A 25177-nucleotide genomic window follows, 5' to 3' on the forward strand; every position below is an offset into this window, starting at 1 on the left:
AGTTACAGTCTTCAGCAGGTGAGCTTTGAAGACACTGCTTCACAAAGTGGCCTTCATGGGAGAGTGGAAAAAAAATATTACTGAAAAGAAACACATGTTAAATGTTGGCTGCAGTTTGTCAGATGGCATGTGGGAGGCTCTGAGACCAACTGGAAGAAGATGAGGTCTGGTCTGATGAGGTCTAATAGAGATTTTGGCCAAAATGCTAAGCTTTATGTTTGGTACAAGCTTAATAACACACATCATCCTGATAACATCAACCCAACCATGAAGCACGGTGGTGGCAGCATCATGCTATGGGGATGGTTCTCTGCATCAGTGCCTGGAAACTTGGATGCAGGAGAAAATGGATGCAGAAAAAGTACAGAAAGATCCTGGAAGCAAACCTGCTGGAGTCTGCAAAAGACTTGGGACATGGGAGAAGCAGGACGATGACCCAAACACACAAAAAAACAGGTCAATATCCTGGAGCGGCTAGGTCAAAGCCCGGACCAAAGTCCAATTGAGAATATGTGGAAAGAGTTGAAAATCTCTGTTCACCAATTGCCTCCACCCAAACTGACAGAGCTTGACCACTTTTGCAAAGAAGAGTAGGCAACAATTGTTATGGCCAGATGTCCAAAGTTGTTATCCAAACAGACTCATGGCTATAATTGCCGCCAAAGGTGCCTCTACCAAATATTGACAAAAGGGGGTGAAAACCTGAGAAATAAATTATTTACATTATAATTGTACAATTATGTACAACCCTGTTTCCAAAAAAGTGGAGACACTGTGTAAAATGTAAATTAAAACAGAATGCAATGATGTGCAAATCATTTAAACCCTATATTCAATTGAAAATAGTACAACATATCAAATTTTGAAACTGAGAAATTTTATTGTTTCTTGAAAAATATATGCCCACTTTAAATTTGATGCCAGGAACAATTTGTAGGTTTTATTTTTTCACTTTATAGACTTTTTTGTATTGGTCAATAAATCCATTCTGATTTCATGTTGTAACAATGTGGAAAAGGGGGGTGAATACCTTTGAAAGCCATTGTAAATCTTGACAGTAATTGTTCAGAATAATTCCAACAGTGAGTGTGGACACACCTTAAGATTGCAAAATATGTTACAGCCTTCTTTCATTTGATTCAAGATTAAAAACTGAGTGAGATGATCAGTCCAAATAACTAACCTTACTAACCATGAAAAGTCCCTCATTAGTGTGGGTTCTGGGGTGCTCTATATCAAGCGTCTCAGAATAACAGTGATTATTTAGGATGATTTTTGTCTTCTATCGAAATGAATAGGATCACATGGAAAAGAGAGACCTGATCCTAGATCAGCACTCCAAGTCTCAGATGCTTGATATGTTTCAGTGATGGACTATTTACATCCCAAGACCACAATACTACAGTGATGTCTCTGTCAGGAACACAGCTATCATTCTGAACATCAGGGCACAGCGATTATAGTGGAGTCTGCTCTGAGAGATCCTCAATCACATGACTAGCTGTAGAAACTTGTGTGCAGGGATTTAATTACACACCACAATTACACCAGCTCTGATCGGGGATGAAATCATTCTAGAACAAACATTTCTGAGTACACATCTATATTAGGAAGCCCTCAACAACAAGATATGACTTCCATCCAGAGACCAGTGCTGACATTTTTCTTCCTGTGTGAGCATCCTACCTCTATACGGTAAAATAAGACACCGCCATGAAAAGCATGTGGCCTACTGTATATTACTCCCAAATATAGGATACATAATTTACTGTATGTAATTGTTTTGATGTCCAATGGCAACATTTTACAGCATGGAATACAATGGTAATAACATTGTAAATGTAGATTTTATAGCGCACAACCTAGAATCCCAAATTGGATAAAGAAAATTATCCAATTATCAAATAAAATAAAAACACATTTGGTTTAAGTTAGCTACAAAACCACTTTATTGAAAAAGCAGATTATATCATCTACAGTTAAATGATACGTCCCGATTTTTAATACATTAAATAACTTTAGACTTTTTCATGTTTAGATAAATAATCTAGTTTCCTTTTTTATGAACCATCTAGATAATTAAACACTTAGCGATACAAAAGTGATGCGACAGGTGTCATATGTGCTTATTGAAAACTACTGGTAGGAGAGAAAATGCATCACTTTCAGGGAGATTTCTGAAAGAGGATGAAAAAAGCTAGCCTCTTTATGTACAGACATGGGGAAAGTAACAGGGCTATTCAATAGAAATTACATTTGTTTTTTTTAAAAGAGATTAAGACATCCTTAATAGGGATCAACTCCCTGTTAAGGAGTTAATAAAAAATAATTTGAGATTGATATGAATGAGGAGGTCTTACTGTGCTATTCAAACTACAGTTCAGATAATGCCATTGCCTCATTCCTCAAGTAGATTACACATTCCTTGACTAGGAGTCTCTTCATGCTATGCTGAGATTAAATTGATCTACCATCAAAGGGATTTTCCCAGCAAATATATGTACTCTAGGCATACATAGTCATTTTTGCTTTTGCAAATGCACAACTGGGAGCAGAGAAATTTAATTTGACAAACATACACTAATAATTTCTGTGCATTCAAAAGAATCTCATCAACGATTACAACAGAAAGCACATGATCCCTGTGTTGGCCCCTTCTCTCTGTAATCTCTAATATCAGCACCCTTCTCTGTAAGATTCAGTAGTATGAGAGGTAATCTCTCTGACTGGGCTACCATGAGTAGGTACTGGAAAAGCCAGAGCCCTTCCTTTCTGTTGGAGAGAGAGAAAGTAAGAGTTGTTTTGTGGAGATGGATGGTTGTTGTCCTGCTCACTCAACAAGGTGAATGCAACATGGCCCGGCTACTGGAGCACAAGCATTCTCACACACACCTCTACACACACACATTTCTACATATAAGTATATACTGTGTGTGTGAGTGTGTGTGTACATTTATAACACACAGCTGCACAGCCAATGAGGAATAATAGGGGGGTTGGATTCCCTTAAGACACGGGTAGAACCAGCAACTCCGGGTTATCAGGGATCTCCTCCCATAACCAACCAGACAATCTGATTGACCAGCATGACACACTAACCTGGCATAATGAGGTCATGTGGCGCTCGAGGGTCACACACTCATTCACTCAGTGCTAACAAATGTGACAAATACCCAGTGTGTGAAACTGTACATGTTAATTAAGACCAAGTGTCACCAATAGGTATGTGGATCGTATGACCCAGCATACAGACAACATAGAGGCCTGTAAGAACTGTGTCCTTGAGGAGAAATGAAACAGCGGACCAATACCCCTCAGAGGATCATTAAGACGGTCACAGCTTGACTAGCCTCCGATTCCATTTGATAACGATAATGCAGCAACAACAAAAAAAAAAAGAGACTACACTTCTAGAATCTTATGTGGAAAATGTCTGCAAAATATATACTCATACAATGTATAAAAGACAACCTATGTGCTTCTAACTTTTCTTCTTGTTATATAATAATGAAGACACTGCTTGAGAATCTCTCCCAAGGTTCTAGAACTAAGTGGAATGAGTGTTAGCCCAGGCTAGTGCTGTGGCTACTGACGTCGTAGGTGGTGCCACTGTACCAAGAAGCACTGAAGCAAAGGAATGGTACAGGGAAGTGTGTGTATGTGTCACATAGGGCACTCGGTCGCTGTCAACACAGCCGAAAGGAGCCGTAGGTAGCTGGACCGTGGCCCTTTCAATGGCAGCGTGTGGAGAGGTTCCTCTGTGGCAGGTCACTCTGAAGGCACAGCATGTCTCGTCCTCGCACACCAGCAGACATTCTGGAATGTTACGACCAGCCTTCTGGAATACATGATGTGCAGCTCTCCCTCTCTGACAGGGGAGCAGTAAATCCATCATGGCCCACGGCTTTCTGCATAAAGAAATGACAGAAAGACGGAGAGAAGGATAGCCAGTCCCGGCCAATCCAGGCCCCACTCTGTGATGAATGTGCAGGGGTCACGGGGCTGACGTCAGCCAGGGCCTCTGGGTGGGCTGGGGCCTTGGCCCGCTTTACTGTTCACAGACCAAAGGGAAGAAAAAGGGAGAAAAAAAATGATGGAAGGGATGTGGACTTTTTCCCAGAACAGTCCTGGGACTTATAATGGGCTTGTGGTTGGGAGCTGTCATGTATGAAGTCCACCGCCTTGTTTCAATCTCATCTCCCCAGGGCAGGGCAAGCCAGCAGAGGTCTCCCAAGGTCTCCCTGTTCTGTTGTGCAAACATAGATTCTGGATTCCATGGGTGGGGATTCCTTCGCTCTTCTGCTGTGTTGTCTCAGGTCACCTGGGTGGCAGGTCATTGGTGGGTTGGGTTTGGTCGGGGCTGGTTCTTCGCCTGCCCTCCCTCTCACAGCTCGGTGACGTGTAGAGGGTAGCTGGGAGGTGGGTGGGTGGCCACTGGGACCTGGAGCCTGCGGATGTGGCAGCCATGACAGAGCAAGTGGCCCTCTAGGGGGTAACAGCGGTGACCCTCCTCATCATTCAGCTGGAGACCACAGTCCTAAAACACAGAGGACCAGAAATAGACTCAGTGAGACGGCATAGAGACTGAACATTGGTTGAGAAAAAAAGACTCATTTTGAATGTCTTTGTGCAGGTGGCTGATGTCACAACTTGGCATACTTATCTATTCCAACAAGGACCTTTCAATACACACCAGCAATTAAGACATTTCCTATACTTCTACCATTCATACCTTAAAGCCCTTAATGTAATGCATTTTCATCCCCTGCCATCTACCCCAAAGACCATGCTGAATGATTACCTATAGTTGAGCTACCATCTTAATCCCTCTGTGGAATATGAGCTATATTTTGGAATGTGTGTTAAAATAAGTCAACCAGCTTATCAACATTAAACATGAAAAAAAGTGTCTACCTTAAACATACCCACATCTTTAAGCCCTGGTTGAAATGACTCACGTTTGGCCCTGCAATCATTTAAATGTTTTGCATGGTCAGAAATTCAAATTTGGCTGACTGATTACAGTGTGGATCAGAGGATGTGGTGTGATTTCCTCAGTCCCTAAGTAAGTGGTCTTAGTGGTATACCAGAGAGCCTGATGTCCAGCTGGCTCCAGGGCTCTCAGCCCAGCCCTCTGTTCTCATACCTCCCAGAGCTCAAAATTGGAATGTAGCTAGTCAGTGAGTCACCACATCAGGTTACCCCTCACCAAGGTTTAGTTTGGGTTTGTCATGAACACATAAATGAAGGTACAGACACACACATCCACATTGCCACAGCATTCACAATTACATTGCTGAATTACCAAAATAAATGTGCTGGCAAGATTTAGTAAATTCAGTAGTTAATGAAATCTACACACACCTCGCACAATATTCAAATTTTTCTGGCTTGAAGTAAATGCCCAGTTCTTTAGTTTCCTACAAAATAAAATATATTTTGTGATATACTTATGATTTTCTACATTTGAGTTAAAAGCTTCACTTCCTGTGAAATCTAAAATATATGTACTTTAAACTAAAAGCTTGGGAGTGTTAGAATGGACCATGCATACCCCAAGAGAATGGTATGGGTGTATACCAATCATTACATATATGAATACAAGTAAAATGCTGATTTGGCATCTTGCCTCCCTATATACCTATGATTAGCTTTTCAAGAAGCACATTTGAATACGCTTTTATGTTTAACTGGTGTATCCACCACAAATGTGCTCCACCACATGCAAACGTATACCTCATCTACATGATACATTTAAATCTGTCAACCCACCCGCAACAGATGCCAGTCTGTTGGGGGATGGCAAAATGGGAGGAGGAGATGGGCACTGAAATATACACTGCTCCAGTGATATCAATCTGTCCAGTTAGGAAACATAAGCGATTGTGAATCAATGTCACCTGTTATGATGCAAATGAAATTGACAAAAGGGGCACCGGAGAGGCATCAGCTAAACAACCCCCAAAAAGGGAAAGGTTTTGCATGTGGTGGCCAGAGACAATTCCTGTCATAATTGTCCTTGTCACTACAGGTAGCATGAGGCAGTACCTGCTCATTCAGGTTGCACAGGGAGTCCACCTCCTCCAGGATTGCACATCCATATGGTTTGCTGTGACTCCCAGTACAGTTTCAAGAGTATGGAAGAGATACCAGAAGACATTTCATGAGGAGAGCTCGACAGGGCAGTAGAAGGGCATTAACCCAGCAGCAGGACCAGTGTCTGCTCCTTTGTGTGAGGAGGAACAGGAGGAGCACTGCCAGAGACTTACAAAATGACCTCCAGCAGGCAACTGTGTGCCTGTTTCTAACCAAACTGTCAAAAACAGACTCCATGAGGGTGGCAAGAGGGCCTGACGTCCTCTAGTGGGACCTGTGCTCACAGCCCAGCACCATGCAGCTCCATTGGCATGCCTCCCCAGACCATCATTGACCCCACGCCAAACCGGTCATGCTGGATGATGCAGGCAGCATAATGTTCACCACGCCGTCTCCACAGTCATTCACATCTGTCACATGTGCTCAGCGTGAATCTGCTCTCATCTGTGAAGAGAAATGGGCGCCAATGGTGGACCTGCCAATTCTGGCCTTCTCTGGCGATGCCAATCGAGCTGCATGGTGCTGAGCGGACAGCACTGGTCCCACTAGTGGACACTAGCAAAACTAGAGAAGAATCAGTCAGGAAGCATAAGGAGAGAGCAATTGCCTGTGGCCACCACCTGCAAAACCATTCCCTTTTTGGGGATTGTCTTGTTGTTGCCTCTCCATTGCACCTGTTGTCACGTTCATTTGCACCAAAACAGGTGACACTGATTAACAATCGCTTATGCTTCCTAAATGGACAGATTGATATCCCAGAATTTTGATTAACTTGGTGTTATAATGTGATGATTACATGGTCCCTTCATTATTTTCAGCAGTGTACATATGAGATTGAGAGGATAGCTTGGAGTACTGTACATACACAACTGTACAATAAATCATCAGAAATATCGAACAGGTTGCCAAACAACCATCAAAACATCATTTCTTAAAATGTTGTTCTTAGTTTTTTTTTGGTCATGATTGTTATTTATTTCCTCTGTTTATATTGTAATTTATAAATAAACACACAGTTAGAATATCCTTAGATTTCTTGCATTGTTCTTGAACCATATAAAATGGTGAGCAGACGGGTACAGACTAAGAAAACATATATTTGAATCCCTCTTTAGATTAAATATTAAGACTACGCTACGTGAAGCCTGTGAAAGATGTGTAGACCGTAATCAAACAAGACACAGACCCCCCCCCCCCCTCCCCCCGGTGGAACAGTCCCACCTCGCAGTGATAACACTCCACATGGTAGTCCTTGTCCATGGACACCACCCGGATGGTTTCCTCAGAACCCTGCCAAGAGACACACACAGTCGGTCACACTCTGCAGCCTCCACTGCTCCCACTGGCTAACAACCACATTAGTGCCGGGAGATAAGAGGATAACAAGCACTGAGGGTCTGACCATTACCTGGGCAGGGAGGATAGGCTGGTTACACGAGGCACATTTTGGGGCAAAGACCCTGCGGGGAAAACACAGTTACACCTTGGCACATGCTGTATAATTAACGCCCGTTTCAGCAAACAACACGATCGAAATGGTTCTGTGGATTTACGAATCTCTGGCATGTTGTAATATGTTGACCTATTGGATAGACCCATGTACTTACGTGTGATAGTCCTTGACACAGTAGATGTTGTTATCCACATCCACAGTGAAAGGCACTCCATCTAGACCCTCTTTACAGACAACACAGCGGAAGCAACCAGGGTGGTAAGACTTGCCCAGGGCCTGCAGAATCTACACACACACACACACAGTAATGAGAGTGAATTACACTACTCAGGAGTTTATCACACCAGCGCATTGGCATCCAGATACAGAAAAACAACAGTAAAGATTTTCTTGAGCCTGTGTGCTCATCGACAAAACATCTGATCTCAATACCATCTGTTCCCAAAAGTATTACCATTTCCATGATGAGGTGACCACACACAAAGCACTTCTCTGCCGTCTGCTGAAAGCCAGAGTACTGTAGGAGATACATAAGAGATTTATCACAGAGTTTATGTTTCTCACAAGGAGTATTCAACTATTTCCAACATTCACATCTACAGTATTTATAGGAGAGCACTTTTGGTAGTGTAAATAATAATAGTAAACACTATGGCCCAGATGTATAGAGACAGATTACATTAATGACATGGCTGACATTTCAATAGTCTCCCCAAGCACTGTCTATAGAGGGTGCTGCTGCTCTCTTTTTGTTGATGTGAAATGAGACAGTAGCTTTTCCTTTGTCTCCTTTTGGCTGAGATTTATGAGCAACCTGTGTCATCTAATGTGACAATTCCTGTCATAAAACTCTTTTATCAGAGTACTCTGATAGTAGAAGGAATACACAAAACAACCTCAGTTCTCTACTCATTGAGGTCTCTTAAACTCTAGACCTGGGTCATATTAACAAAAGATGAGGTACCCCAACTTGAGGTAAGGCATGTCTAACATCACATTGAAGTAATTGATGGATTTAAATTTGAGTTACGCATGCATTATTTCTTTGTCAATAGTGACCATTTGCAAAGCATGCTGCTAAAGGGTCATGACCTGATGAGAGGTGGGTAATGGATGGAGCTGGGGCAGAGTGGAGCACTGCAGGACAGGGTGAGTCCAGGCTTCCCCTTTAACCCCCCAGACAGACCATCTGGCAATCTTCCCTTCCCCCTTTTCCCTGATGACAGGGCATGGCTTGTGGTCAATACACAGAGGAAGCTAGCTTTGTCAGATCCAGTATGAGGAAACTCATTTCACTCCTCTGAGTCAAATACATTTTGGGGGTCAATGTCATAGTGTCTATGTATATGCATTAAGTTATTAACATTGAGAAAGTAAATGGCAATTGGTTACTTTATTAACTGAATCTAGCTGTAAGAAAAAATATGAATGTCTATAACAACTTCTATAAAACACCTGCTTCCAATCTGTTTTTCATTGGATTTACTGAGATTGACTGGAGATCAATACATGGTACTGGTGTCGGTTTTCCATTGCGTCCAACCTGGGCAGATGCACACATTATACAGGGGCCGGCAGCTGCCCAAAGACACCCTTCCCTCTCTAATAATAAGGGCTTGAAAGTAATTGGACGGGTGTCGTGGGGAAATTGTTTTCCTTGGGGAAATTTGGAGGGAAATGGGGTGCTGCTTTACTTTAATTGCAGCACCAGAACGTCTGTTTTCTCTGGAGGGTTTTTCAGCGTGCAACCCCTTAACCTCTGAACGTACACATCAAAGAGCATTTACACATTTAACCTCAACATCACTTGCATCAGGACGTTTGAAGAAACAACTGATCTTGGAACTCACAAGGAAATCTTCTTCGCAGTAAACCTTCCCGTTGACATTGTAGAAAGCTTTTCCTCTTAGTCTCCTCCCTGAAAGAGAATAAAATAGGTGTGAGGTGGAAATGAATTCCTTATGGCATTTCAAAAATGACTCGAATTTAATAATAATAGTAATGGCTTTTATATGGAGCATTTCATTAAAAGTGTAATTTCAAAGTGGCTACAAAAAATTATTTAAAAAGAATGGAAGAGATCTGGCAGATCTTATGCGCGGGTCTTCCACAGCTTCAAACAAAGTTCTAAAAAATTATAGTGGAGGGAGCACTGACGGTACAGCCAGGGAGGGAGATCAGACATACAGGCCACAGAGTTCTTCTGGAGGCACCCTGTCATCTTCAACATTCACATCTCTTCCACAGGTAGGCTGGATGTTCTTCTACCAAACGCATACCGGCCACCTGAGTGATACTGCTATGACGATCAAAGCGGCAGTAACACCACCGCCCTTCGGCTGTAGTCTGGGCTACCTGACGAGCTCTGGTGATCGCTCACACTGCTAATGGGGGCAGGCCAAAAAGCTGCCAAATTAGCTACGCATGCAAAATATAAACTGACTCGCAATTACGTAGGTTACGACCAGATGTTTTTGTTGTAAAGAACAAGTTGATTTAAACATTTCAAAACAGAAATTGTATGCCCGAAGGATTCTACTGATAATATTATGCATTGGACACAAATATTTTGCTATTCTGTTGAGGATAAACAAGTACCATGGGACTTCATTGCCCACACCCATTTTTTTCATGGCCCTCTATTCCATTAATGCCATACCAACAACAGACATCAACAGGAAATACCAGTGACAGGAGCAGATGGTAGGACGCAGCAGAATGTAGGTTTCACATTTTATGGCCATAGCACTGTTTAAATACTGGCCACTTATTGTTCCACACAAGACTCATTACACTCACAACAAGTTAACAACTTGCCTGTCAACTCATACAGAGGTCTTCCACTGCTCTATCATTCACTACAAATCTCTCATAACTGAAAGTTGGTTGTGGTGAAAAAGACGAAATTGCCGCTTCACCCAACCCATTGGTTTCGGGTACAAATCTGAAAATCTGAATGTTTTCACAGGGAATTTTGTTGGGAAATAGTAAGAAGAAACAAGCATTTCTGGGCGTGGCATTTGGCCAAAGCAATGCGTCTGGGTAACCAGGCAAGCAAACAATCAATACAGCCCTATCATCCAGTCCAAGCCCACAGTGCTTTACAAAGTCCCCCTCCTCTCACCCCTGTGGGCTCCCCTGCCATTGTGTACAGCTCACACTCACTCACACACAACCCAACAATAAGAGCCTGAGCAGAGGATGTTCGTATATCTGGTAACGCTGCAGCCATGCTAACAGGACCTTTGTCCCCAAGGTTACCATTTTGGGGAACACAGGACAACTACATTCCACAGATTCTCTCATTGGTCAGGGAGTCTTGAGTACTATTTCAGAATGGACCGCACTCCATTCCTCCAACCCCTGGCCTTTGCACCCCCCGTGATGCTTTCCTTAATGTGTGCCCATTGAAATTCACTTAATGGCAGCAGTAGTTTGTTCTCTCTCTGGCAGTGCAGTGACTTCACCCCAGCCCAACCAAGCCTGGCAGACGGAGCACATGGAGCTCATAAATCTGTAGGATTAGTCAGATTTAATTGCCATCCTGAGTTGCCACTGATTTTATCGGTGTCCAGGCATGGGAAAAGCATGTCCCCCCTTTTCCCCAAAATTGATGGAATCACTGTATTTCACACAGTACGTGCCACAATGCTGGCAGATAGCATTACATTAACGGCCACATAAATGGCTGCAGCAACCAAAGAATCTTCTCAGACGTTTAAGACTTAGAACATGAAACAAATAACATCTAGACATGCATGTGTTACTTCAACTCCTGAGCCTTCTTCGGGGAAGCTCTTAGCACGAGACGTTCCCATCTCAAATGTGAACAGGAAAGTGTATCTACATATCACTTACACTTTAGAACCGTTGTGTTGATAATTCTCGTTAATGTGAATAGGCCCTTAGTTAGAGGGAGAGAGAGAGAAACGACTTCCTGTTGACTGGGGACTAGGGTATGAGACCCTCCTAATTCAGAGTGACTAAACTTGTAAAACCATTACATTCAAATCAACAACACAAGAGTGAGCTAGGGCTGGGGCATGTTGCTGTGTGTTTGTCTGGCGGCCTTTGCTCTGGCGAGTGGGTCTGGAAGGTGAAACACAAAGCCCTCTGCGCTCACTGACTGTGGTGCGCTGCTAAGGGAGCGGGCCGCCTGAGCAAACGGGGACATTCTTTCTGCCTGAGGTCACTAGCTGGTCCCATTCACCCCCCCCACCCCCCCACCACACACACACACACACACACACACTCCCCTCATTCCCTCATAGTGAGGGGAGAGTTCCCCTCCTCCTTCTCCAGTCTTTGTCACAGGAGAGGAGGGCGCTGGGTCAGTTGCAGTGGGCTAGGGCTCGGGACTCCTCTCCTCCTAAACTTCCTGCCCATGAGCATGGTGGGAGGTGGCATTTTTCATGGTGTTCATTACCAAATGGCTCCCAGATTAGGATTTTACAATCAATAAACCACTAATCAGTTTTTAAAGCACAAACATGTGTTTCCTATGCCTTAGTGTTTTTATAGACACTGATTACACAGATACACACATGAAGGGATCTGCTTCTTCAATCCCTCAGCTGGATATTCAAACGTTCAGAAATCACAATAAACTGCAGAGCCGAGGTCACATATAAAAATTATTTGAGGAAAAATATAACTTTTAGTGAGTCATTCTGCAACAATCAACATCTGGGGATCAGTGTGTGTTTGACTACAGACCAGCCATGGATGCTGGGTAGAGGTATCATAGCATGGCTAATGGTCCTCCTGTTGCCAACCAGCCCCAGTATGAGGGCATGCCATTGGATCGGTGTCATCTCCCCAACCCCTTTGAAATACAAACCTCCCAAGACAATGGCCTGACGTTACAGACAGTTAGTGATTACATCCTTCACTGATCTTACATTACTTCAGCAGCAACAATGTGATGCAGACTGGGTTTAGTTTGGTCTCAGATAAGGGGCTCCGATTCTTATGGGTCGCTCTTCCATTTAAACGATATGTCATTGTGCCCTATGAGGTGCAGAGTCTGCAGACGGACACAGGTCATGTTATCAAATCAGAGTTTTATTAGTCTTGAACAGTTTACAGCAGCAGCATGGTGACACTTCTGAGACTCTCTGCCTTAAGAACCAGCTGCTAGATTGAGAGCGGTTAAAGTAAAGCCAGCCACTGTAGTGCAATATAAGGTAATTAGCTGACAAGCTTATAATAAACCCCTACGATGACTTTCAGTCACCTGGTTTTAAGATCACATTAGGAACTAGAAAAACATTCTATATATAAACAATCTCCCTCTCTAAATATTCAGTGTCCACATATTTCTCCAGTAGAGGGGACACATCAAGCATGTTGCATTCTCAGGTTCCACCCCACCCACTCTCCCCTCCAAACCACTCTCCTCCCAACACCACACATCGCAAAACAAGTGGGTCTTTATCACCTGCAGGCAGGCAGTCTGGTGGGAATCTGAGGGGGAGCTAAAGAGAGATAGAGGCAGAGTGGGGGAGGCAGAGAGGGGGAGGGACTGGGCATTGCTGTGGGGTGGGACTCAGAGGGGGAGGCGGATGGATGGCCTGACCACAATTAGGGAAGGATGGTGACTATAAACACTTAGACATTGTCTTTGTGGGATTAGTCTGAAGAAGGCCATTTTAGGCCAAAATGTTACATTGAATACAAAAACTGAATTAGAATGTGCTCAGATAAGTTCAATGGCAGTAAAGACAGCAGAGACACATGTAAGCAAACTTAAGACACATGCAAGCAGACCTGCATACACACATCTGAGACATGTGCATGCCTGCATACAGAGACAAACAGCAGCAGCCGGCACACTCCCAACCAACAACCCAACCACTAAAAGGTGGAGAACAAAAGTACAAATAGAGCTGGGTGACAACATGCCCTTACTCACAAGTGGGAAGGAACAGGGACATATTGTGAAATCATGGAGCGAGAATGTTCACAGACCTGCAGACAACAGACAGACAGACAGCGTTCGAGGTTCCCAGTTTCCACTCATTCACGAATGCGCATAAAGAGCAAACAGGCACAACAATAAGTACAGAGAGGAAAACTCTGCAGTTGCAGGAAATAAGACAAGTAATATGCAAGGAAAAGCACTGAAAGGCCAAGTTGGGACTCATGAGAAAGCAATTAGAATCTGAGGCAGGTAGGTGATTGGCCAATCATCGGCCAGGCAACCGTATGAATAGAGCATCATCGTCATCAACCAACAATCAAGTCAAATTGAAACACAAACAGGCTTAACAGCATACCAGTTGACAATAAACTGCACGCTACATACTGTGGGTTTGGTGGGCACTATCCATTTGACAATACTCACCGCCAGGCAGGGAAGAAAATATTTGGACGTAGTATCTGGCGTAGTATTAATGTCACAGCTTTTTATTAATCTGTGACATCATAGTATTGGTGCACAGTATAGCAGTTCAACTTTTAAACTGAGTTTGTTAAAAATTGTTATGCCACCAATGTTGAAAAGTCAACACTGTTCTTGTCACCCAAAATATTGTGCAATATCTACAACCCTGGTACGCTAGAGTACAATGTACTGTGACAAAGGGCAAAACTCAATTTACCCACTGGAATGTGCTGTGCAGATCTCTCGCTACCCAGAACAGCTCCATCAGCATGACATGGTGCAATGTGTGTGTCCAGTTTACACATCTGGAAATCCATTTTTATTATCCTTTTTTTGCATGTACTTTGACTGATTAATTCATCTTAGCTACCCAAACATCAAACACATAAATTTGTCCAAAGTAATACAATTATGTAGTAAAACAAAGATTTTGCACCCACTACTGAAATTGTTGTAACAATGACATAAAATCTTCCTGTCAACATTTTTGCTGGATTCCCATGGGAACTGTGCATTCCTTTTTACAAGCCAATGCCTTGTGGGTGGCCTGGCAAAAGAAGTTCTGGAGAAGTTCCTAGGTTTCCCCGAAATCTCAGCAAAGCAGTGAGTTCATTTTTGGAAATATGGGAATTTCCTGAAAGTTAATAACAGTTCGGCTTTGAGGCAATTTTTCTCCTGTATTTTTATGTACAGTAAACTTGAAATAAACTTGAAACTATCAAGTTCCAATAAAATTTAATTTTTAAGTAATTACTTACTTAAGAAAATGAAGTTAGTTGACTTAAATATTTTGATGTAATCAGTTTCCACAAAGGTTTTGAGTATTCTGAACTTATTGGGTTTTACAGTGCACCCGCTACATAACTGGATAGGTATACATTTGGGACGGACATGGTTAGCCGAATAACCAAAATTTTGTATTGGAGTAATTGTGTGTATTCATTTTTGCCCCCTTTAAAAACTATCTTGCATTGATGTATTTTTGTTGAAATAAATTAATAAAAATAAAAAATCTTAGCAAACTAGTTTCTCTAGACCAGGGGTGTCCAAACCATTCCACGGAGGGCCGAGTGTCTGCAGGTTTTTGGTTTTTCCTATAAATTGGTTCCCAGTTCACACCTAAACAACCAGCTGAGGGTAGAAACTAACCTAATTAGTCAATCAAGTACAAGGAGAGAGCGAAAACCTGCAGACATACGGCCCTCCATGGAATAGTTTGGACACCCCTGCTCTAGACTTACCCATCCAATAAACTAAATATTAGGTGTTAATAAACTCTGGCTTCAGGTCTGTAGCCGAGTTTTGCGAGTGTACAACACTGCTTCCTCTACACGTGAGCTCTCTCATTTCATACAAAACCAGCCACTGAGCCGATGACAGATGAGAACGACATCCACTTCACGCATTACGTAAATATTCGAGTATATCTTTTCATGTGACAACACTGAAGAAATGACACTTTGTAAAGTAGTGAGTGTACAGCTTGTATTACAGTGTAAATTTGCTGTCCCCTCATAATAACTCAACACTTAGAGTACTGCCCTAAGTGAAAATGTCCAAATTGGGTCCAATTAGCAATTTTTTCCTCCCCGGGGTCATGTGACTCGTTAGTGTTACAAGGTCTCAGGTGTGAATGGGGAGGAGGTGTGTTAAATTTGGTGTTATCGCTGTCACACTCCCTCATACTGGTCACTGCAAGTTCAACATGGCACCTCATGGCAAAGAACTCTCTGAGGATCTGAAAAAAAGAATTGTTGCTCTACATAAATATGGCATAGGCTATTATGCACCTTTCCCAGATGCTTTCTAGCAAACTCAAGCTGTGATTTAATATGAGTAATTTTCTTTTGGACAATCTCCCATAAAGCCAGTTTTGAGGGGCAACCGCTATTGTTGCAGATTTGCTTTAAATGTTCCTTTGTCTTCATTATGTCGTTTTGGAAGGAATTGTACAAACCATTTGTGGATCCTTCCAGAAACAGAAGTACTTAACCCAAAACAGGTAGATTCCATTCAACTAATTACGTGACTTCAAAAACAATTGATTGCACCACAGGTGACTTAGCAAAGGGGGTGAATATATGTGTAGTCAATTATTTGTGGTTTTGTATTAGTAATTAATTTAGAACAATATGCAGATGTTAGTTTTCACTTTGACATTATGGATGTTTTTATGTTGATCAGTAGTAAAAACTCCCAATTAAATACATTTTGTTTTCATTTTGTAACACAACAATCTCTTCTAAAGTCCAAGGCGGGATTTTCCTCCAAGGACCTGATACAAACAGCTGTTTGCCTATATACTGAGACGGAACACCATGTATGAATCCTAGCAGGCATTCTGTTGTAGAACATATTACAGACAGTCATTCAAACATATTATTCAATTGGACAGATCACTCAATAAATTTGGAGTTTAGTTAGGCTGTGATTATTTTAAGCAGCAATAAACAATTAATTGCATTCAATATTGAACGATGCATCAAATTATACAAGGTTGTGTAAACAAATACCTTATGGAAACCTCGCAATGAAAGCTCATTATAACAAACAGGGCTGGATTTATTAATTCTATGTACATATTTTTGTTGATAAATCAGTGGAATAAAGGCCAATAGACAATAATTCTGTTAAACACTCAGGAGATTTAGTGCTTTTAATACTCATTCATTTTGTCAGGCTTACAGAACTTGCAGCGTTTTAAAAAGTAACTAATATTGGTAGAGCAAACAATACTAATTTTTCTGTAGTAGTAGCTAGAGCTTTCTAGCTTGGCAGGAATATGAGACAACCTGTGAGCACACCACATGGAAACTAGGTTGCCTAGCAACCCCAAATGTCTGTAAAGTGTATGTCTTATGACTGTATTTCTGGGACCAGTAAAGTAATTCTGTTTGTGTCTGTATTGTTCTTTATTTGACAGCATTGTACACTGATCAGCCAAAACTTTATGACCATCTGCCTAATATTGTGTAGATTACCCCTTTTGCCACCAAAACAGCCCTGACCCGTCGAGGCATGGACTCCACTAGACCTTTGAAGGTGTGCTGTGGTATCTGGCACCAAGACGTTAGCAGCAGATCCTTTAAGTCCTGTAAGTTGCGAGGTGGGTCCTCCATGGATGGGACCTGTTTGTCCAGCATATCCCACAGAGGCTCGATTGGATTGAGATCTGGGGAATTTGGAGGCCAGGGCAACACCTTGAACTCGTTGTGTTCCTCAAACCATTCCTGAACCATTTTTGCTTTGTGGCAGGGTGCATTATCCTGCTGAAAGAGGCCAATGTCATCAGGGAATACCATTGCCATGAAAGGGTGCACATGGTTTGCAACAATGTTTAGGTAGGTGGTACGTGTCAAAGTAAGTTGACATGAATGGCAGGACCCAAGGTTTCCCAGCAGAACATTACCCAAAGCATCACACTTCCTCCACCGGCTTGCCTTCTTCCCATAGTGCATCCTGATGCCATGTGTTCTCCAGGTAAGCAATGCATACGCACCCAGCCATCCACATGATGTAAAAGGAAACGTGATTCATCAGACCAGGCCACCTTCTTCCATTGTTCCGTGGTCCCGTTCTGATGCTCACATGCCCATTGTAGACACCTTCAGCAGTGGACAGGAGTCAGCATGGACATCCTGACTGGTCTGTGTCCTGACACCTTTCTATCAGTACCAGCATTCACTTTTTAAGGACAGCTTTTTCTTCCTTGGACCACTTTTGATAGGTACTGACCACTGCAGACCGGGAACACCCCACAAGGGCTACAGTTTTGGAGATGACCCAGTCGTCTAGCCATCACAATTTGGCCCTTGTCAAAGTCGCTCAGATCCTTATGCTTGCCCATCTTTCCTTCTTAACACATCAATTTGAGGACAGAATGCTCACTTGCTGCCTAATATATCCCACCCACTGACAGGTACCATGATAACGAGATTATCAGTGTTATTCACTTCACTTGTCAGTAGTCATAATGTTATGGCTGATCGGTGAACAACCCTGTTTCCAAAAAAGTTGGGATGCTTTATCAAATGTAAAGAAAAACAATGCAATGAAGTAAAAATCATTATAAACCCTATATTCAATAGAAAACAGTACAAAAACAACATATCCAATTTTGAAATTGAGAAATGTTGTCCACTTTAAATTTGATGGCAGCAACACATAAAAAAAAAAAAAAAGCTGGGACACGGCCAATAAAAGACTGCTAGAAAAATACCTGGTGGAACATCTCAGAACTCATTTTTTTTTATTTGCATTTGCTGCAGCATTTTGGAAGCGAGATCGTAGATGGTACATTGGAATGTGTGGGCTGTAATGGACGTTGAATCTGCAATCAACCTGTGAAGTGTATTGTGACAGTTCCACCACAGGGCGGAACGTAAGACCCAGCAGCAGCCCCGTCTGATGTGCGAGTGAGAGGCTTTCAGACTTGACCAGGGAACACCTATGGTGGTAATCAGTTATCCCCGTCCCCTAAACAACAGGAGCCAAACTCCATTTCGGGGAGGACGACCAAACACAAGTGCATACCTGACACGTTACAAAACCGCAGTGAACGAGGTAGGACATTACGCGCGAGCTGCAGCAAAAGTCCCTTAGCAGTCTTTGGTCAGCTGGACGGGAGTGTTTGTCTTCTCCTACCTGATAGGCTTGTCTATGCTATTCTTGTGTTCTGATCCTCCCACAGAGTATCCACTGTCATAAATCCAAAAGACAGTGTTGTCTCTGTCATTGTGACACAAGTGAAATAATTTTTGGAGATGGTTATCTGTTTTCTATTTTGTGTGAATTATGGATGAAATGTGACTGTTTTAAGTTACATGTGTTAAAAAAATTTTATACCAGATATAGACTACAAACCTTTGACATTTTCCTCAGACTTTTCTTTTTCCACCTCTTCCACAAAAAGGTTGAGCAGTAAACTGAACCTTTCAGTGTGTGTGTAAGTATTGTGTGTGTGTGTGTGTGTGTGTTTGTGTGAAATATTCCTTAACATCTTGGAGTCAGAGGAGTCTGGTTTGATGTTGACGATAATGTTTTCTTCTTCTTTCTTCCTAATAAGCCCAATGTTGTTCTAAGTGGAGACCAGACGGGAGTGCTGATTTTGGAAAAAGATGCCCTTTCGACTGTTAGAGCAGACTTCATGACAAGTTCCTTAAATACCAGAGACTTACATGACACCTGCAGACTTACTGTATGTGGCCTTGTATTTGCAGACCTACCCAAGACCACAGCCAGACTGATGGCTAGGTATTGGTCTTTCCTGTATCTGTGTGCTTGTCTGTTTTTTGTTGTGTTGTGTTGTGTGTGTGTGTGCGCGTTCGCTCGCTCGCTCGCTCAGAGCCCACGCGAGGCCTGCCCCCTCTGATAAGCAGGCCTGGTACACTTTGTGACTGTCTGATTGAGGTCCTCATGGGAAGGCTGGCTGAAGTGGAGGGGGGTAGGTTGCATTCCTGGCCATTTCATGAAAAAAGGGTGCAACCATGGGAGTAAGCCAAGAGGAGGGCTCAATTATGCATGGTTAAACAAAGCCCAAGGCTACCAGCGAGCAATGTCTCAGTGAACTGAACTCTATTTTGCTCTCTCTCTGCTATGGAACTCCTGACTCTCACCGAATAATGGTAAATTTGGCGCATTTTAGTCCAAACGTTTAAAAGACAAAACAAACAGTTTTGCTGGCAACCAGTAACCTAGTCTTAAAAAAAGAATTGGTTGTGTTATGACATTTGCAGGCACTTTCAAAGTAAACTCCTCAATGGGTTAGAAAACACTCAGCTTCTAAAAGCAAACATTCTTATTCATTAGAAACTAACAATTCATCATAGACTTTACATTAGAAAGAAAGCCTTTAATAGCCAATATGGTCTTACCAACCCAAAAAGACTGAAGAACAGGCAAGGGAACTTAGATTTGACCAAATGTTAAGATTTTACCAGAGGGGAATAACGTTTAGAGCGAATGAAATGTAATTTTCCAGCTACTTAAGTAAAGTTTGTAATGTCTGACCAATAGAATCAGACTTACAGAACACTTCTCAGGTCTGCTTTTCAAAGCATGTCCAAGGAAATCGGTACAGAAACTTCAGGATTAGGGACACTGCCCCTCATTCTTCAACCAAACAATGCAGCTGAAATTATGTGTCTTCAATTACACATAAATTCTATACATTTCCTCCGCAGCTAAGGGATCAGTAACCATGTACATCACAAACATGAATGAATGCAACCTTGCTCCAACCTCTCTCACTTCAACCTCTTGTCTCCACTTGAAACAAGAGAGCAGAATTGGAGACAGCACTGCCCCCACAAACACCCACACAAGCGCACACAAACACAAGGTGGTTTATCACAGTTTCAAAATATTTATAACCCAGTCTTTTAATGTATTATTCACAGCCCTGTCTTGTCAAACAGAGACGAACGGAGAACTCTGCAGACAACTACAGGACACTCCGGCAACCAGCATCAATGTTTGGTTTCAGACATCTGAGATGTTGTGTTGTAGGCCATGCTCCAGACGAGCATGACTGAGTAGGAGTAGTGGACTGAGGGCTATATATACACACTTACCACAGGAGCAGCAGGTGAAACAGTTGGTGTGGTACAGGTTCCCCATGGCCTGACAGGCTTGGCTGGCTCCATACACACCCTTCCCACACTTGATGCAGATACCTGGAGAAGGTGACACTAGATTAAGACACAATAATAATTGGCGTCATCATTACTGACATCATCATCATCATTAGCCCTAGTTTAAGTTTCATGATGTACATCAGAAAGCACAAGTGTCATTAACCGCACTACAGTCCACAGTTTTAAAGTGAGTAAGGTCATGCTGTTTGGGAGGAAAAAGCAGGCGTTCTGGAAATGTGTTTATTGGATATGGTGGGATCTTTTTATGCCTTTAAAATAATATTACGTTGTTCTTCCATTCCCCTTTGAAAAGCAAGAAGGTAATTAAAGGGGTAATCCACCCCAACCACATGATCTACAATGAACAAAATTATAAACGCAACACTTTTGTTTTGCCCCTATTTATCATGAGCTGAACTCAAAGATCTAAGACTTTCTCTATGTACACAAAAGGCCCATTTCTCTCAAATATTGTTCACAAATCTGTCTAAATCTGTGTTAGTGAGCACTTCTCCTTTGCCGAGATAATCCACCCACCTCACAGGTGTAGCATATCAAGATGCTGATTAGATGGCATGATTATTGCACAGGTGTGCCTTATGATGGCCACAATAAAAGGCCACTCTAAAATGTGCAGTTTCACTGTATTGGGGGGTCCGGGGGTGTCCGTGGGGGTCCAAAAACCAGTCAGTATCTGGTGTGACCACCATTTGCCTCATGCAGTGCAACACTCTCCTTCACATAGAGTTGATCAGGTTGTTGATTGTGGCCTGTGGAATAGCCAGATTGTGACGTTCTTTAGCTAGCAGCATTGTCAAAACACACTGTGGATGTCAGCTTGGTGCTACAAAAGAGTGTCTTATTTCGAGTTGCTACTTGGGAAGCCCACCCCATGGAATGTCTTGCTATAATATAGTATTTCTAGTCATTTCAGCTCAAAGTCAATAAAAAGTAATTACTACAAAAATATTTACATGGTTTAAGTCACATAAAAAATTTTTTTTTTTACTTATTTTGATTATTTGATTGTTGCATGCACATTGGATGATTGATCGATTAATTCATCTTATGCTACACAAAGATAAATAAAACATTTTCTAAAATAATCCAATAATTTACTTTAGAAACGGTTCATGTTTTGTTAAGCAGAGCTGACCCAGAAGAGCGAATGTCTCTTACTGAGTGAGTGAGTGGCTGACTGAGTGACTGCCCCCTTAAATAGCGTAGTGGTTAGAGACGGGGACTGCCATGGCAAGGGATCTGTGCTTGAGCCTCGTCACAGTCAAAACAATTATGCATTAGGATTTCAGGATAGACAAAAACTTTGCTGGCTACCATCTTCACTAGCTTAGTAAAAGTAAGCCTAAAATAAAACTATTTACAGTTATATTGTGAAGATTTCAGGTGGATTTTTTAAGTATGCATCTGTGCATGCTTTTTGGGGTAATACAGCCCCTTGGACAGTAAATAAGGAGGAGTTTACACGATTCTCATCTTTTCACCTGATGAAAAAGTCAGTTATCGTCATCTATATTGATAATTATTGTATCAATGTCATTCATGAATGAAAGAAAAATGAGCGTTGTTGTGCCATGAAATGAAATAGCTTTGGCAGTGTTCATCTTCAGTCTCGCTAGCAATTGCTCAATTCTTATGACTATTCCAAGTAGAAAGAGATCTAAAACAAGTAGAGATCTAAAACAAGTAGAGATCTAAAACATGTAGGGCATGGGGGCGTCCAGGAGCAGGGTTGAGAAACACTGGTATAGAGTAATAGCAGCACATAAGGTTTAAAGCATTGGTATTCAAATTTGGCCCTCCAAGCCAGTTACACATAATTTATGATGAGGTAAAACAGAAGGCTAAGCTTATTTGTACAATAAAACAGACGACTAAATAGTGCTTGATATTGCCTGTTCTGCCAGTGACACTCTCCGCTTGTCTCTCGGTACTTACCAATGTAAATAGAAATGTTATGACTAGGTTAAATAAGGCACATTTCTTTCATGTTTACACCCTCACTCATCGTCTAAAAAGTCCTTGAGGCTAGACTTATTTTACTTCTTCAATTAACTTTCCTGCACTCAACTCGACTGTATTGTTCTGTGCTGCTCAAACAAGTAAATTTTCAATGTCTGAAAAATATGTATTCTAGGTGTCTTTTCAACAGCATTTAGCTTAGTGGGTATATCATTGACATGGGGATGATTGTCAGATTAAACCGAACACAAATGTCACAATGATACCCATCCACCTCAATTTCAATTTATAGTTAGCACATGGCATTAACTACAATACCTACAATATTGACAAATATATTGACAAATATGCTTCAAATACAGCTCTCCCTTTTTATTGTTCAAAGTATGTTAATGGATACTCACATAAATAATAGTATGATTTTTTACAAACTTGCAGAACCAGAGTACATGGATGACCTCTACAATAAGATGCACATTTCTATCCTGAAATGAAATACAGCTGCCAAGAGATATTGAATAATAAGCAGAGCGACAAACAGGCCCTGAGACAATAACCACTGGTGTCCCTATATGTGCAAGTGAGGGGCATTCAATAAAAAAAAAAATATATTGGTCTCTCTAAAATAAAATCAGTGTCATCTTGTCATGAAAAATATAAAGCTCCTTCCAAATGTCTTGACAGTTCCCTTTACCATTCATTTGTTATTTAACACAACAGTTGTAGTTTATCCAGACAGTTTAAACTGCAAATCAAACTAAAAAGTTCGATGAAAAAGTATGTAAAGAAGTACTTTTTATGTGCACTGTCATCTCTCACTTGTTTTCTTAAAAAACGGATGTTTGGTTGAAGCACACTATTGGTCTAAATGAATAATTGGCTGCATCGGTAATGATAACAAATAAGCTATAAAAATCTTTGTTGTTTAATCAGATTGATCTGACACTGAATATAAGAGTGTAACCTTAAGATGAGGGGGGAAAAAAATTGTTAAAAAAATATTCAATATCAACAAATGCATGTCACAATTATGGTTGTAATCTAATAGAAGTATCTTCCATCTTATATATATATACAGTGGGGAGAACAAGTATTTGATACACTGCCGATTCTTTTGGTTTTCCTACTTACAAGGTCTGTATTTTTATCATAGGTACACTTGAACTGTGAGAGACGGAACAAAAAAAAAATCCAGAAAATCACATTCTACGATTTTTTTATTATTAATTTGCATTTTATTGCATGTCATAAGTATTTGATCACCTACCAACCAGTATTCCGGCTCTCACAGACCTGTTAGTTTTTCTTTAAGAAGCCCTCCTGTTCTCCACTCATTACTTGTATTAACTGCCCCTGTTTGAACTCGTTACCTGTATAAAAGACACCTGTCCACACACTCAATCAAACAGACTCCAACCTCTCCACAATGGCCAAGACCAGAGAGCTGTGTAAGGACATCAGGGATAAAATTGTAGACCTGCACAAGGCTAGGATGGGCTACAGGACAATAGGCAAGCAGCTTGGTGAGAAGGCAACAACTGTTGGCGCAATTATTAGAAAATGGAAAAAGTTCAAGATGACGGTCAATCTCCCTCGGTCTGGGGCAACATGCAAGATCTCACCTCGTGGGGCATCAATGATCATGAGGAAGGCTAGGGATCAGCCCAGAACTACATGGCAGGACCTGGTCAATGACCTGAAGAGAGCTGGGACCACAGTCTCAAAGAAAACCATTAGTAACACACTATGCCGTCATGGATAAAAATCCTGCAGCGCACGCAAAGTCCCCCTGCTCAAGCCAGCGCATGTCCTGGCCCATCTGAAGTTTGCCAATGACCATCTGGATGATCCAGAGGAGGAATGGGAGAAGGTCATGTGGTCTGATGAGACAAAAATAGAGCTTTTTGGTCTAAACCCCACTTGTCGTGTTTGGAGGAAGTAGAAGGATGAGTACATCCCCAAGAACACCATCCCAACCGTGAAGCATGGAGGTGGAAACATCATTCTTTGGGGATGCTTTTCTGCAAAGGGGACAGGACGACTGCACCGTATTGAGGGGAGGTTGGATGGGGGGAGGATGGATGATTACAGACTTCTACATGCTTGGTAAGTGGGAAAACCTGCAAAATCAGCGGTGAATCAAATACATGTTCTCCCCACTGTATTAGGGCAACAACTGCAACAACTAATCACAAAAAATCAATAACGTTGATTGTAGTAAAAATTGTTGGCAATGAATGTCACTGTCAATAAGTTGTGTCTACACTAGGGATGGGGGAAAAATAGATACAGTGTAGTATAGAAATATTATTTTTGACAATCTTGAAATCGATTCTCTGACTTGGAGAATACATTTTTGGTTTAGATTTTCAACCACTCAAAGTGGCTATATGATTTTTATTTGGATAAAATAACAATGCTATAATTACTCCAATCCTATAAATGGTGCAATGGTCTTTTTGGCAGAATAAATGCAGAATTTTAGAAAGCTATATCAGTTTTAGAAAGTTATTTCAGTTACAAAACACTGTCAATGCCAACGCCATTCGAGCTTCGCACTATTCAATCAAAGGTATGGGATCACTTTGGATTCAACTGCAGGGAGGAAAGATCTAGCTATGTCTCATG

The 25177-nt window shown here is 41.7% G+C and overlaps 1 protein-coding gene across 1 annotated transcript in view; it reads right to left on the minus strand.

Moving 5' to 3' along the window:
* Nucleotides 1–1923: 1923 nt before the first annotated feature.
* Nucleotides 1924–25177, minus strand: part of wtip (WT1 interacting protein) — a 43270-nt gene continuing 20016 nt past the window's right edge. The window contains exons 2-8 of the mRNA XM_010896590.4: nt 20507–20608; nt 9400–9467; nt 8004–8066; nt 7704–7834; nt 7505–7556; nt 7318–7386; nt 1924–4537 (exon numbers count right to left, since the gene is read on the minus strand). Of these exons, the coding sequence (XP_010894892.1) occupies nt 4385–4537; nt 7318–7386; nt 7505–7556; nt 7704–7834; nt 8004–8066; nt 9400–9467; nt 20507–20608 (638 nt within the window). The 3' untranslated portion in view covers nt 1924–4384. The remainder of the gene's footprint in view (nt 4538–7317; nt 7387–7504; nt 7557–7703; nt 7835–8003; nt 8067–9399; nt 9468–20506; nt 20609–25177) is intronic.

This window comes from Esox lucius, chromosome 2, assembly GCF_011004845.1.
Source record: "Esox lucius isolate fEsoLuc1 chromosome 2, fEsoLuc1.pri, whole genome shotgun sequence".
NCBI lineage: Eukaryota > Metazoa > Chordata > Actinopteri > Esociformes > Esocidae > Esox > Esox lucius.